We start from the raw sequence: 15,258 nt of genomic DNA, 5'->3' as shown, positions 1-15,258 counted from the left end.
GAGGGACATCACTTCTTGTATAGGGCATATGTTTTTATTTTCAGCCCTTTGGAATTATTTTTGAGAGGGACGTGTTCTCTTTAATTTTTTCTTTGAAAAGCATTGTTGTCTTTATTTCTTTCCTTAATGCTTTCTTGTAAATGTTCGCTGAATGATGCTTTACTAGGTGTTTACAAGTTAAAGTACTTTTGTAGCAATTCAATTATTTGAACTATTAAGTAGAGGCAGAGCTAAAGCATTTTTAATGGGGGGTCAAATAGAAAGAGATATTAAATAGTTAAAGATAACTTTACATATAATTCAATTACGACTCATCTAAAAGATTAAATAAAATTCACAAGACATTAAATATACAAAAAATGCACATTAACAATAATAATAGTGTCATATATATATAGGATTGAATAGAGCTATGAAATGTGTCTCTCTCACTCTCTGTGTGCAAGAGTAGAAGAGAAAACGATTTTTCAAATTCAAATGATATGCCTATCTACTTTGTGTATTCTAGCACTCCTTTTATTTTCTATTTGCCTTTTAAATTGTTAATTAACATATTGGGTTATTGAGTTGAACTTTTGAGATAAAACATGTTATGATAGACTATTAGGTTAAATTGTTAAGATATAATATGTTACACTAGGTTTAGATTTATATTAAAACTTAATGGGTTTAGATTAGTAGATTCATTTTTATTTTTTTTAATTTGATAGGCTTAACATATTAGTTTAGAATTTATTTTCTAAGCTTAACTAGCAATATGTTAACAATAATGACTCTAATATTATCAAACAATTTGATGAATAAAAATAATTATTTTAAGGGTCATTAAAAATATATATAATAAATACAATTGTATTTAAAGAAATACAATTATTTCATTTTATCAATTTATATATATATCCTTGTTATTTAAAGTTTGTAACATATATATTAGAACGCATTGATTATTTTGAATAAAAAATAATATATTGATGAAATTTTATGCAATATTGCAATAATATAACTTATATTTGAGAATTACATAATAATTTATTTATTTTTAAAGATTAAAATCATATAAAATAAAATTCACATAATAGAAAAAAGAAAAACAAGACAAGTAAAAGATATAATCGACATATGATATAATAAAAAAGAAAGAAAAAGAATATGATTAATGGTTCGTAAAAATTTATGAAAAAAAAATTATAAAGATTTAAAACATATGAATAAACAGAATAGAAATAAATAATAATAATAATAATTAAAAAATTAAAAAAACTTTAAAATTGAGTCAGCTATATGAAATTATTTTGTTATTCTTCATCTGTATTAATTATTAAATAAAAAATTATTTCAAGAAGATCATTAAAAAAATTTATAAAAAAATTAAAAAGTTTATATAATATGTAAACAAACTTTTAAAATTTTGGGGAAGGCCATGCCATAAGGAGGCTCCGCCCCAGCTGTTGAGGCTTCTTTTAACCATTTAATTAATATAATGAACTTTGTTTGGAGAAAAAAAACTTGGGTGGCTCACTGGCTCGATTGTCGACATATATATTATATATTAATATTTTAATATTTTAATATCAAATGTGTTAAATTGATCAAGAGCAATGATGAGTTATGCTCTTTGTTGGCATGAAGAATTATGTCTTTCCATATTATGATTAGGTCCATCAACTTGATATTTTGCTCCAAGTTCAACTGTCTTTCACTCTAATCGCTCCAATTTGTATATCCCAAAACTACAAATTTCAATCTGTTGCATTAATTTTGCATTAAAAATCTCCTTGGATGTTGTCCTGTGCACAACTCCTTCAAACCATTCATTTCTTCCATGACTAACTCTTTTAGATCAGTTAATGGATTGATGGGGCTTCTGCGGCTGTTTAATCCAGTCAATTGGTAGGAATTTATTCTAGTTTGTGTTGTGGGATAATTTGCCAATACAAGTCTTTGTTAGAAAAGAGATAATTTTCAAATCAACAGATGTATATATATATATATATATAGAGTAAAAAAATGTTATTGGATTTTAATATGAAAAGAGTTATTGCAGATAACTTTTATTAATAGAATATATTTTTGTCACTTAATTTACATATGCTAAAAAAGGAAAATTAATATTCATAAATAAAGAAATATATATAACCCCCTATGCCTATGGGTCACATTCTAGTACGATCAACAGATAGACATTAATAATAAAAAATCGAAAACCTTAAAAATTTAATATTTAAATATTGGAATTACTCTCCAAGTGTAAAGCGTCGATTGAGTCTCTTCCATGCTGGTGAATTTTCGTTTGTTTTCTTCTCTCTCCTCCATAAGGAATACAAGTAAGAAAAAGGGTGCTTGCCTGAAGACGGCATGGGGGAGTTTTTGGCCATGGATGTGGCCATGAGAGAGACCTTGAAACAGGAAAAGAGCAAGGAGAACAATAGCATCAGCGAGCTATTCAAACGGGTAGGAAAGAGCAGACGACCTATGAAAACCAAAAGCGAGTCATTAGTCAAGTCAAGATTATTATCATAAATGCAAAAGTTTCCATTTTACATCCCAATTCAGGGAAAGTTCAAAAATATTTTGAAATTAATATTAACATCTTTATCAATCGAATAATGAACATAAACGGATTATCTTCGTCTATATTAGGTCCATGACCAATTGAAGCTCTAGACGAGGACAAGCTTTCAAACACAAGTAAAAATATAGGAACAAATAGGTAAATACAATACATATAGCAAGCCAAAACACTATAACTGCAGTAGTAATGGATGAGTTCAAAATGTTTTAGAATAATTAAGAACATGCAGGCAAAAACTTAAGTCGTGCATTTAATCAATTGCAAAGTGTTTAAGTAGGAAAATCAGTTTCCTTTTTTCATCTCAAGTTTAGATGCTTTTCCTGTACAATAATTTATATGTTTAGGTCAATCTTATATATATCCTCTGTAATCGTATGACACTGATAACTCTATTACATAGAGTTATCATACAATTTTGTAGAGCATGAATTGTACTTATTCTTTTAATTTTCAGCATAGCTCTTACCAAATTTTCATACTTTTTAGTAGGAGTTAATTTTTAGGATGTTTAGTGTCATGAAGGCAATTTAATCTTCATTTGTGTTATCAAAACTCTCCTCAATGCAACCTTTTGAGCATTCAACTTTTCTTTGATTTTGAAGGAATGGTGGCTGAAAGTGAAGCTAAAGAATGGCCCTCATCAACTCTGCATTTGGTGGCTCAAAGGAGGAGAGCATGGTGGCAGAAGGATCAAAGCTGCAGCAACAAATTGTCCAAGCAGAGAGTTTCTCGCTACAGCGAGAATAGCGAGAACAGAGCACAAAGAAGCAGAAGGATTTTCGCTGCAGCGAGAATCCAATCTCGCTATAGCGAAAATGAGGAAATTGCAACACCATGCCAGATCAGCTTTAGCTCGCTGCAACGAGAACATGTCAGAGAAGAGGAATATTCAAGGCTCGAAATCCTAGGTCAAGGCTGAATGAGGGAGACTATAAATAGAATTCTTTGGCACAGAAAACAAGGAGATTCGGCGGAGACACTTTTGGCAAGAGGAGTTGCAACAAAACGAGAAAAGAAGGAAGATTCAAGGGGAGGACATTTTAAAAGCTGCAACAGATTATTTTTGCTCTCTCTCTCTCTAGATTTGAAGCTTTCTCTCTCTCTCATTTTGTAAAACTATGCTCTTACTACTGTATTGTGTACTCTATTTCTTTGAAATGTTGAGTTAAGCTCATTTATCTAGGATTATGGTTAACTCTATTAATTAGTTTGGAAATTGGTTGGTTGGGTGTTTATTCTTAATGCAAATCTTGATGTTTATTCAAGTTGGAATCTATTGTTCATTTAATTGATTGATCACCAATTAATTGAGTTTGAGTATTTGGATGACACTTGAAAAGGTTAATCTAAATTAGACTTGGGCTTCAGTAAAGTGTGTTCATAACACTAAAAAAAAAAATGAATGTTAGTGTTTTGATGTGTAGTTAGGGTAGAAATACAACTAATTGCCACACTTAGTTAATTAGGAATTCCTTAACTTCAAGAGCTTAAATTATTTGTATCCTATAGACATATAAGGAGGCAAATAGATTAGGCAAGTGTGTAATACCTTGACAGAGGATTACACACAACTTAAGATCCTAGACTGATATCAAATTCCACTGAGATTAAATAACTAACCAAGACCTATTCCAAATGAAGTAATAGAGGACACCATAATCCTAGGTTATTAGATCATTGATACCATTTCCATTTATTAGTTGCATTACTTAGAGTAGATTTTTGTTAATTAGTTTACATTTTCTATTTAATCATAGTCCAAAAATTTATTTCTTGGATAAGGTTAGCTAGTGTCAATATTGGTAATTAGTAGCAATCATTAGATCAGCTTCTTGAGGTTCGACATCCCACTCATCACTTATTACTTGTCACGACCGTGTACACTTGCACGAAGCCTTTGCTAGTAATTTACATTCAATTTGAGCATATTTACATATTGCATAGGCTGGATTATTATTATTTTTAGCTAGCAACAAGTTTTTGGCACCGTTGCCAGGGAGTTGTTTTCTATTTTTGGTGCTAATATTAATACTAAGCAAGCTAGTCTTAATTCAAGCTTTATTTTTCTTTATTTTTAGGTGCGTAGAACCCTTATTATATGAGAAAAGTAAGAAGCTTGGAATGAGTTTTGCGTGATCCAGAGATAGGGGAAACGTTTCAAATACTACTTAGACAAAAGCCCCAAGACGGTGAACAAGTAGACAATATGGCTGCCAACCAGAGAGAACAAAATGTGCAACAGCAGGAAGTAGTGGATAATCGATCTTTGAGAAACTATGCAGTCCTGTTGGTGCAAGGTCTTCACTCAAGCATTCAGAGGCTGGCAATCCAAGCAAACAATTTCGAGATTAAGCCGGCCATCATCCAGATGATTCAAACCTCAGTTCAATTTGGAGGCTTGCCCAACGATGACCCAACGCGCATATTGCTAATTTCTTGGAGATTTGTGACACCTTTAAGCATAACGGGGTCACCAATGATGCGATACGATTGTGATTGTTTCCATTCTCGTTGCGGGATAAGGCGAAAGTGTGGCTGAATTCTCTTCCCATCGGGTCCATCACTACGTGGGATGATTTAGCACAGAAGTTCTTAGCCAAATTCTTTCTTCTAGCAAAGACTGCAAAGATGAGAAACAACATCACTTCTTTCACACAACTGGATTATGAGTCTTTATACGAAGCATGGGAGAGGTATAAAGATTTACTCCGAAAATGTCCACACCATGGCCTCCCCAAGTGGTTACAAGTGCAGACCTTCTATAATGGCCTGTTAAACCCGATTCGAACCACCATTGATGCAGCAGCTGGAGGTGTTCTCATGGCAAAGTCAATTGATGATGCATATGACCTCTTAGAGGAGATGGCCTCCAACGACTATCAATGGCATTCCGAGAGGGCCTTGCCAAGGAGGGTAGCTGGAGTTCACGAGCTTGATGCCATTAATGCATTGACAGCACAAGTAGCTGCTCTCACGAAGAAAATTGGTGCTTGTGGAGTCCATTCAGTACAAAGTCCATTTATTTCTTGTGAATATTGTGGGGATGAGCATCCTACTGATCACTGTCCAGTGAGTGCTGAATCAGTGCAATATGTTGGTAACAAGCAGCAGAATTTCCCACAGCAAAACAACCCGTATGCAAATATTTACAACCCCGGGTGGAGAAATCACCCAAATTTTTCTTGGGGTGGCCAGCAAGGATCTTCATCAGCTCCGCACCCACCCTTTCCCCCAGGTTTTCCACAGCAGCCTAGACCCTTAGTGCAGGAAAAGAAGCCTTCCATGGAAGATTTACTCATGCAGTATATGGCTAAGACTGATGCCCTTATTCACAATCAAGTAGCCTCATTGAAAAATCTAGAAACTCAAGTGGGGTAGTTAGCCAATGCTGTTAATGCTAGGCCTCAAGGAACATTGCCTAGGGACACAGAGCCAAATTCGAGAAGAGAAGGCAAAGAGCATGTGAAGGCCATCACTCTTAGGAGTGGAAAAGTATTGGCTGGCAGCAGTACTAAGCAAGAGAAGGTTCAAGATGAGCCAATTGGGAATGAAACAGCAGCTAAAAGTTCTGACCAGCAGAAGCAAGTCAAGGATACTAAACTCACAAACCCACCACCACCTCCATTTCCTCAGCGCCTTCAAAAACAAAAATTAGATGCTCAATTTTAGAAATTTTTGGAAGTGTTCAAAAAGCTGCACATTAATATACCATTTGCTGAAGCATTGGAGCAAATGCCCTCATATGTCAAGTTTTTGAAGGATATTTTGACAAAGAAAAGAAGACTTGGTGAATATGAAACTGTGGCATTAACCGAGGAGTGTAGCGCTATAATTCAGAATAAGTTGCCACCGAAGCTCAAGGATCTGGGAAGTTTCACAATACCTTGCACTATTGGGACATTGTTCTTTGCTAAGGCTTTAAGTGATTTAGGGGCCAGCATAAATTTGATGCCTTTGTCAATCTATCGAAAGTTAAGATTGGGGGAAATCAAGCCAACCACAGTGACACTACAGCTAGCTAATTGCTCTCTCACTTATCCGCGGGGGATTATGGAGGATGTGTTAGTTAAGGTGGACAAATTCATTTTCCCGGTGGATTTCATTGTTCTAGACATGAAAGAGGATCAAGAGGTACCAATCATACTTGGGAGACCCTTTTTACGCACTGCAAGAGCTCTTATTGATGTAGAGAAAGGGGATCTTACATTGAGAGTTCAAGACCAAGAGGCAACATTTAATATCCTTCGAACTCTAAAGTTTCCCAATGACCATGATGAATGCTTTGCTATAAGTGTAGTCAATAATGTCACCTATGAGGTATTTGAGGAAAGTTACCCCCAAGACCCTTTAGAAGCATCTATAGTAGCTAGTTCCAAGAGGGAGGATGATGATTTTGTTGAATGTGTGAAATTATTGGATGCATATTCTCGAGTGTTGAGGGCATCGTTTGAAGCTTTAGATTTCTCTGCTTCATCATCACCATCAAAACCATCCATTGAAGAACCTCTCATGTTGGACCTTAAGTCACTACCTTCACATTTGAGGTATGCATTCCTTGGTAATTCAGCTACTATTCCAATTATTGTCTTTTTTGCACTTACTAACCTACAGGAAGAGAAACTCTTGATGGTATTGAAGGAGCATAAAAAAGCTATAGGATGGACTATTGCAGACATTAAAAGGATTAGCCCTTCCATTTGCATGCATAAAATCCTTTTGGAGGAAGATCACCATACCTCCATTGAGCATCAAAGAATACTTAATCCTATTATGAAGGAGGTGGTGAAGAAGAAAATCATCAAATGGTTGGATGCTGGGATCATCTACCCCATCTCTGACAGCTCATGGGTGAGCCCGATTCAATGCGTCCCTAAAAAGGGTGGAATGATTGTGATCCCCAATTCGAACAATGAATTGATTCCCACAAGAATGATAACCGGATGGCGAGTATGTATGGATTGCAGAAAGCTCAACCGAGCAACAAGAAAAGATCACTTCCGACTTCCCTTTATTGATCAAATGTTTGACCGTTTAGCTGGTAAGGAATTTTATTGCTTTTTAGATGGTTACTCAAGGTATAACCAGATTGCTATTGGCCCTAATGACCAAGAGAAGACTACTTTTACTTGCCCTTATGGCACTTTTGCCTTTAGGAGAATGCCTTTTGGTTTGTGTAATGCTCCAGCAACTTTCCAAAGATGCATGATGTCTATATTTTCTGATATGGTTGAAAAGTGTCTTGAAGTGTTCATGGATGATTTTTTTCGTGTTTGGTACTAACTTTGATGACTGTCTTTTGAACCTAGCTAAGGTCCTTCAACGGTGTGAAGAGACCAACTTGGTGCTAAATTGGGAAAAATGCCATTTCATGGTGGAAGAAGGCATTGTGTTGGGACACAAAGTCTCGAGTAGAGGCTTGGAGGTTGACAAAGCCAAAATCGAGACAATTGAAAAGCTTCCACCACCAACTTCAGTGAAAGGTATTAGGAGTTTTTTGGGTCATGCTGGTTTCTATAGGAGGTTCATTAAAGACTTATCAAAAATGTCCAAACCTTTGTGCAATTTGTTAGAGAAAGATGTCCCATTTAAATTTGATGATGCATGTCAAGCTGCATTTGTAGAATTGAAAAAGAAATTAGTATCTGCTCATATAATTGTAGCTCCGAACTGGAGTCTTCCTTTTGAGTTGATGTGTGATGCTAGTGACTATGCTGTAGGAGCAGTACTAGGCCAAAGAAAATCTAGAATTTTTCATTCTATTTGTTATGCAAGCAAAACTTTAACTGAAACTCAAATGCACTACACCACCACTGAAAAAGAACTGTTAGCTGTAGTTTTTGCATTTGATAAGTTTCATTCTTATTTGGTTGGCACTAAGGTCATTGTGTATACTGATCATTCTGCAATTAAGTATCTGATTGCCAAAAAAGATGCCAAGCCAAGGTTGATTAAGTGGATCCTACTGCTACAAGAGTTTGATTTAGAGATCCGTGACAAAAAGGGAACAAAAAATCAAGTAGCAGACCACCTATCGAGATTGGAGCCTAAACATCAAGGTAAGGAGGAAACCGTCATCAAGGAGACCTTCCTAGATGAGCAAATCCTTCAAGTGAGTAAAAGTTCAACCCCTTGGTATGCTGACTTTGTGAATTATCTGGTGAGCAATATCATTCCCTCTGATTTAAATTTTCACTAGAAAAAGAAGTTTTTGCATGATGTTAAATCCTATGTGTGGGATGAGCCTTTCTTATTTAAGCAATGTAATGATTAAATTCTTAGAAAGTGTGTTCTAGAAGAAGAAATTCAAAGCGTGCTTCATCATTGCCATTCTTCAGATTATGGAGGGCATTTTGGAGGAACAAGGACTGCTGTCAAAGTTCTCTAGTCAGGTTTGTATTGGCCTACTTTATTTAGAGATGCTTATAAGTTTGCTGTGCAATGTGACAAATGCCAAAGAGTGGGCAACATCGCCAATGGATAAGAAATGCCCCTCAACAACATGCTGGAGGTAGAAATCTTTGACGTGTGGGGTATCAACTTCATGGGGCCATTTGTCTCTTCATTCAACAGTAGATACATCTTGCTTGCTATGGACTATGTCTCTAAGTGGGTGGAAGCGGCAGCATTTCCTCACAATGATGCGAAGGTGGTATTGAAGTTCATCAAGAGGAATATCTTTACCCGATTTGGCACTCCAAAGGCAATCATTAGTGACGAGGGGAGTCATTTTTGCAACAAGTATGTTGAGGCACTCTTTGCAAAGTATGGAGTCAAGCACAAAGTCGCAACTGCTTACCATCCACAAACTAGTGGGCAAGCTGAAGTGTCCAATAGAGAAATGAAGAGAATTTTGGAGAAAACTGTTTGTCCCTCAAGAAAGGATTGGGCAAGAAGATTGGATGATGCATTGTAAGCATATATGACTACTTATAAGACACCAATTGGCATGTCTCCATACAAGTTAGTCTTTGGAAAAGCATGTCATTTACCGGTGGAACTTGAGCATAAGGCATATTGGGCAGTGAAGAAGTTAAATTTGGATTTACAAGCAGCTGGGGATAAGAGATTGTTGCAATTGAATGAGCTCGATGAGTTTCACCTTCAAGCTTACGAGAATGCCAAATTGTATAAAGAGAAGACAAAGCAATGGCATGATAGGAAGATAGTGGAACGAAGCTTTGAGCCCGGTCAATTGGTGCTGTTGTTCAATTCTCGCTTGAAGCTATTCCCGGGAAAGCTAAAGTCGAGGTGGTCAGGGCCATTTGTTGTTTCGAAGGTTTCTCCACACGGTGCTATGGAAGTGCTAGACAACAAGACAAATGCAACATTCAAGGTTAATGGACAGTGTTTGAAGCACTACTTTAGAGGGGACGTTGATCGTCAACGTTTATCAATCCACTTAGCCGACCCTCACTAAGCGCTCGAAAAGTTCGGCTGAAGACTTTAAAGCAAGCACTTCTTGGGAGGCAACCCAAGTTCCTTATTCCTTAGTCTTTTGCTTTAAAATTTAATCATTTGGCTGTTGAATGCTTACATTTTTATCTTTTTACATTTTACCCCTTAGTCTTATTTCTTTCATGTTTACTTTAATATTACTTTTTTTTTGTCTCATTTACCTATCATTTTCACACTTAGCACTATAGTTTTAACTTTGTTGTTTTTAAAATTTTGTTTGACAGGAAAAAGAGCCTCATTGTAGAGAAATAAAGGCAAAAAAAAGCTGAAAAACAAAAAGTTTCTCGCTGCAGCGAGAACAATGACAGAAAAAGGTGAGAAACAGAAAGATTTTTGCTACAGCGAGAATCAAGTTCACTGTAGCGAAATTGTGACTTAAATTCCAGAAGGGTTTTCGCTGCAGCAAGACTTCAAGTTCACTACAACGAGTTTAAACCCTCATTTCCAAAAATTTTCTCTCTACAGTGAGATTTGATCCCATTTTCTAGAAAGTTTCTCGCTGCAACGAGATTTGGTTTGTGCTGCACTTCATTTTCCAGAAAGTTTCTCATTGCAGCGAGAAGCCAAGCTCGCTGCAGTGAGATTTCACTCCCAAATTCTAGAGACTTTTTCCCTGCAACGAGGAACCAAGTTCGCTGCAGCGAAATATTTTTCCCTGACCATTGTAATTCTCGCTGCAGCTAGATGTCGGGCCCTTTTCACTATAAAAGGCCCGATTGTTCCCCTTTCTTCCATTTTCTCCCAAATTTTCAGCCCTAACCCTAAATCCTCCCGACTATCTCTCTCTCAACCTCAAATCTCTCCCTCACCCACTACCGAAATCCTCACAAAACACCAAATTCTTGTCCCCAAATCCAAATTTTGAGGTTTTAGGCAAGGTTTTTCATCAAAACTCACGGTTTAGGTAAGTTTTTGCCTACATTATTCAATTTGGATGAAATTGCTTGTGTGGAATTGTTAGTGATTGATTTCTATTAGGTTTGGATTAACTTTAGGAGTAGTGGTACAATTGGCAGAAGTTGACAGAGTTTTAGTGATATGATTGGTTAATTCCGAGGTTTGTTAATTGGGAATTCTATTATTTGAGGTCTGTTGATTATGATTAGTTAATCTCAATGTATTTCACAATTTTGGGTTGTAAGGTTGTTGGAAGGGGATTTTGATTGAGATTTTAATTGGTGAGATTTAGTTTAGATTATTTGAGGCCTGTGAATTGGGAGTTAAATTGTGATAAACAATTGGTGATTAGTAGGTGTTGTTAGTGACAATTGTAAATAGGGCACTGTGAATTTGAGAGTTTGAAGGGAATTATGGCACCCAAAAGAGTTAGGACGGGTAGTGCGGGATTCAACAGAACAAAATTTGTGTCTGCAGAGTCTTTACACCGACACACGCAATCGTTGTTGCACAAATCCCCGGTTCCAGAAAGAGGGATTGACTTGCCTCAAATTACGTATAATTTCATTTCAGATATAGTGAGGGAAAGACAATGGCGCACTTTTTGTGCACAACCCAAGGCAGCTATCATTCCTGTAGTTAGAGAATTCTATGTCAATGTGGTAGAGCACGAAGGTGGAGTGGAATTCTGTACAGGGAAAAGAGTTCCATTTGATAGCCAAACAATCAATTGGTTCTACAACACCCCTGACATAGGAAATGATGAGTATACTCAATATATTGGTGGGGAGGTGGACCTAGAGGAGGTTATTAGTTTGCTAGGAAACCTCGGGACAACATGGAGACTGGCTAGGGGGGTTCCTGCAACATTCAAGGCTAGTGCACTGAAGAACGAATACAAGGTTTGGCACCACTTTGTCTCAGCCAAGTTGTTACCAAACAAACATACAAGTGAGGTAACCAAGGACCGGGCGGTCTTGATCTATGCCATCCTCTCAGGTAAATCTTTGAACGTTGGTGAATTGATTTTCTCTAACATTCTTCGTACTGCTGGTTTAGCTAAGGATGGTCTTTGGTACTCGTCACTCATCACCGCTTTTTGTAAACAAATGGGTGTCCAATGGAGCTCCGACGAGAAAATTTTGCACCTAAAAGCCCCATTAGCCAATGGGATCATGCAGAGGATGCAGCATTCACACTCTCAAGCTGCTGGTGCTAGTTCATCAGCTCCGTCAAGGCCTGCATCGCGTAGCAGACCAGTGACACTGCCTCAACGAATCAACCGTTTGGAGCGAATAATGGGAAATATGGAGCAGATGTTACGAGCTATGGCAGAGCACATGGGCATGGATATGTCTAATTTCCCTCAACCAACAAAGGATACAACCGATGAGGAGAACGAGGAGGAGGACAGTGACTCATTTTGAAGGGGAGTACTCTTTCTTATACTTTATTTAACATTGGGGACAATGTTAGATTTAAGTTAGGGGGAGAGTTTTAAAATTTCTTTATTTTAGAGGTTTTTGTTTTTAGAATTTTAAAACTTCATTTTTAAATTGTTGGTTTCTTTTTAAGTTCAAGTCAGTTTTTCAAAATTCTACAAATGTGGATTTAATGGTTCATTGCATCAATAACTTAGATCTACTCATCCGATGAAGAAAATTAGTTACCTTTTAGTCTATTGCTCGTAGTGATTATGAATATGGTTTGAGTGTTTTGTTGAGCTTGAATGCTAAGCATCATTGTAGGTTGTGTTTTCTCATCTTCTGGTGCACTACTTTCTTACTTTAACTAATCGTGATCACTTAGAGAACGTTTATGCGAATGTGAGGGTGTTTATAAATCATGAGTTTTAGAATTTGTTTTAGTTTTTCTCGAGGTGAAATCCTAGGCTAAACCTAGTTAAGGAGATGACTTAGGCCGTTGTTGGACCGATTAAGCTTTTCAAGCCTACCAATTACAATTATATCCCTAGTCACCTTTGTTTGAGCCAAAATTTTTCCTTTCTTTCATCACACTCAGTAAAACGCCTTAACTTGTAAATAAAATCCCCACTCTTAACACCCATCACTCTTAAGCACATAGATCAATTCTAAAAGATGTTGTGAGGGTAAACATGATGAAAAAAGGGTAAATAAGTGGGGTCGCCAACTCACTTATCTAAATAATAATAATAAAAAAAACCCCCATTACTTACCACTAAATGACATAAGTGTGGGGGTGCATACTCAAATAAAAAAAAAAAAGAAGAAAGAGTGTGTTTGATGAATTTAGAGGATGATGAATTGAAGAAAAAAGTAGTGACTGGGAGAAGTGAGAGGTAAGGCTTGTTAGAAATCTCAGAATAGTCATGTGCTTAGGGTGAGTTGAGCTACAATTGATCCTTTATCATACCTTAACCCGAGCCACTCATTACAAGCTAGAAAAGTCCTAAGGATCTTTGACTGCGTGTTAGCCTACATTAGTGGAAAGAGAAACAAAGAACAAACTTATGAAACTCTTGACAATTTAAATTCTTGCATGAGTATAAACTAATCTGAGTGACATGATATGTATTGCAAGAAATTTTACACACTCACGGGGAACCAACTGAAAATGAGCTTGCACTTTTGTTGATGCATGCACTTGAACAATAATTGTGATTTGTTGTGTGCTTGGAACATTAGGTAACTTATGAGGAGTTAAAAGTGATCTTTGTGTTGGTGCAATGAATTCATCGTCTAGGATTTTAGTTTTAAGTTTCTCGGATTAATTTAAGTTTTGTTCGAGGACTAGCAAAAGAGTAAGTTTGGGGGTGTGATAACTCTATTACATAGAGTTATCATACAATTTTGTAGAGCATGAATTGTATTTATTCTTTCAATTTTCAACATAGTTCTTACGAATTTTTCATACTTTTTAGTAGAAGTTAATTTTTAGGATGTTTAGTGTCATGAAGGCAATTTAATCTTCATTTGTGTTATCAAAACTCTCCTCAATGCAACCTCTTGAGCATTCAACTTTTCTTTGATTTTGAAGTAATGGTGGCTGAAAGTGAAGCTAAAGAATGAACCTCATCAACTCTGCATTTGGTGGCTCAAAGGAGGAGAATATGGTGGCAGAAGGATCAAAGCTGCAACAACAAATTGTCCAAGCAGAGAGTTTCTCGCTACAGCGAGAACTCATTCTCGCTGCAAAGAGAACAGAGCACAAAGAAGCAGAAGGATTTTTGCTACAGCGAGAATCCAATCTCGCTATAGCGAAAATGAGGAAATTGCAACACCATGCCAGATCAACTTTAGCTCGCTGCAGCGAGAACATGTCTGAGAAGAAGAATATTCTGGGCTCAAAATCCTAGGTCAAGGCTGAATGAGGGAGACTATAAATAGAATTCTTTGGCACAAAAAACAAAGAGATTCGGCAGAGACACTTTTGGCAAGAGGAGCTGCAACAAAACGGGAAAAGAAAGAAGATTTAAGGGGAGGAGATTTTAAAAGCTACAATAGATTATTTTTGCTCTCTCTGTCTCTCTAGATTTGAAGCTTTCTTTCTCTCTCATTTTGTAAAACTATGCTCTTACTGCTGTATTGTGTACTCTATTTCTTTGAAATGTTGAGTTAAGCTCATTTATCTAGGATTATGGTTAACTCTATTAATTAGTTTGGAAATTGGTTGGTTGGGTGTTTATTCTTAATGCAAATCTTGATGTTTATTCAAGTTGGAATCTATTGTTCATTTAATTGATTGATCACCAATTAATTGAGTTTCAGTATTTGGATGACGCTTGAAAAGGTTAATCTAAATTAGACTTGGGCTTGAGTAAAGTGAGTTCATAACACTAAAAAAAAGTGAATGTTAGTGTTTTGATGTATAGTTAGGGTAGAAATACAACTAATTGCCACACTTAGTTAATTAGGAATTCCTTAACTTCAAGAGCTTAAATTATTTGTATCCTATAGACATATAAGAAGGCAAATAGATTAGGCAAGTGTGTAATACCTTGACAGAGGATTACACACAACTTAAGATCCTAGACTGATATCAAATTCCACTAAGATTAAATAACTAACCAAGACCTATTCCAAATGAAGTAATAGAGGACACCATAATCCTAGGTTATTAGATCATTGATACCATTTCCATTTATTAATTGCATTACTTAGAGTAGATTTTTGTTAATTAGTTTACATTTTCTATTTAATCATAGTCCAAAAATTTATTTCTTAGATAAGGTTAGCTAGTGTCAATTTTGGTAATTAGTAGCAATCATTATATCAACTCCTTGAGGTTCGACATCCCACTCATCACTTATTACTTGTCACGACCGTGTACACTTGCACGAAGTCTTTGCTAGT

General features: G+C 36.2%; 1 protein-coding gene and 1 non-coding gene across 2 annotated transcripts; one reads left to right on the top strand and one right to left on the bottom strand.

Annotated features, from left to right (window-relative positions):
- Window positions 1-5,197: 5,197 nt before the first annotated feature.
- On the bottom strand, window positions 5,198-5,304 carry LOC148761440 (small nucleolar RNA R71). The gene has a single exon (XR_016027764.1). It is a non-coding gene; the product is annotated as a small nucleolar RNA R71 (small nucleolar RNA).
- Window positions 5,305-9,491: 4,187 nt separating this feature from the next.
- Window positions 9,492-9,989, top strand: LOC148761439 (uncharacterized). Its single transcript, XM_088808249.1, has one exon. It carries the CDS (start codon window positions 9,492-9,494, stop codon window positions 9,987-9,989), a length of 498 nt encoding a protein of 165 aa, XP_088664375.1.
- Window positions 9,990-15,258: the final 5,269 nt, after the last annotated feature.

The sequence above is a fragment of the Theobroma cacao genome, chromosome 7, assembly GCF_053813885.1.
Source record: "Theobroma cacao isolate CCN51 chromosome 7, ASM5381388v1, whole genome shotgun sequence".
Lineage (NCBI taxonomy): Eukaryota > Viridiplantae > Streptophyta > Magnoliopsida > Malvales > Malvaceae > Theobroma > Theobroma cacao.
The sequence above is the reverse complement of the archived record's forward strand: the minus strand, read 5'-3'. Positions and strand labels throughout refer to the sequence as shown.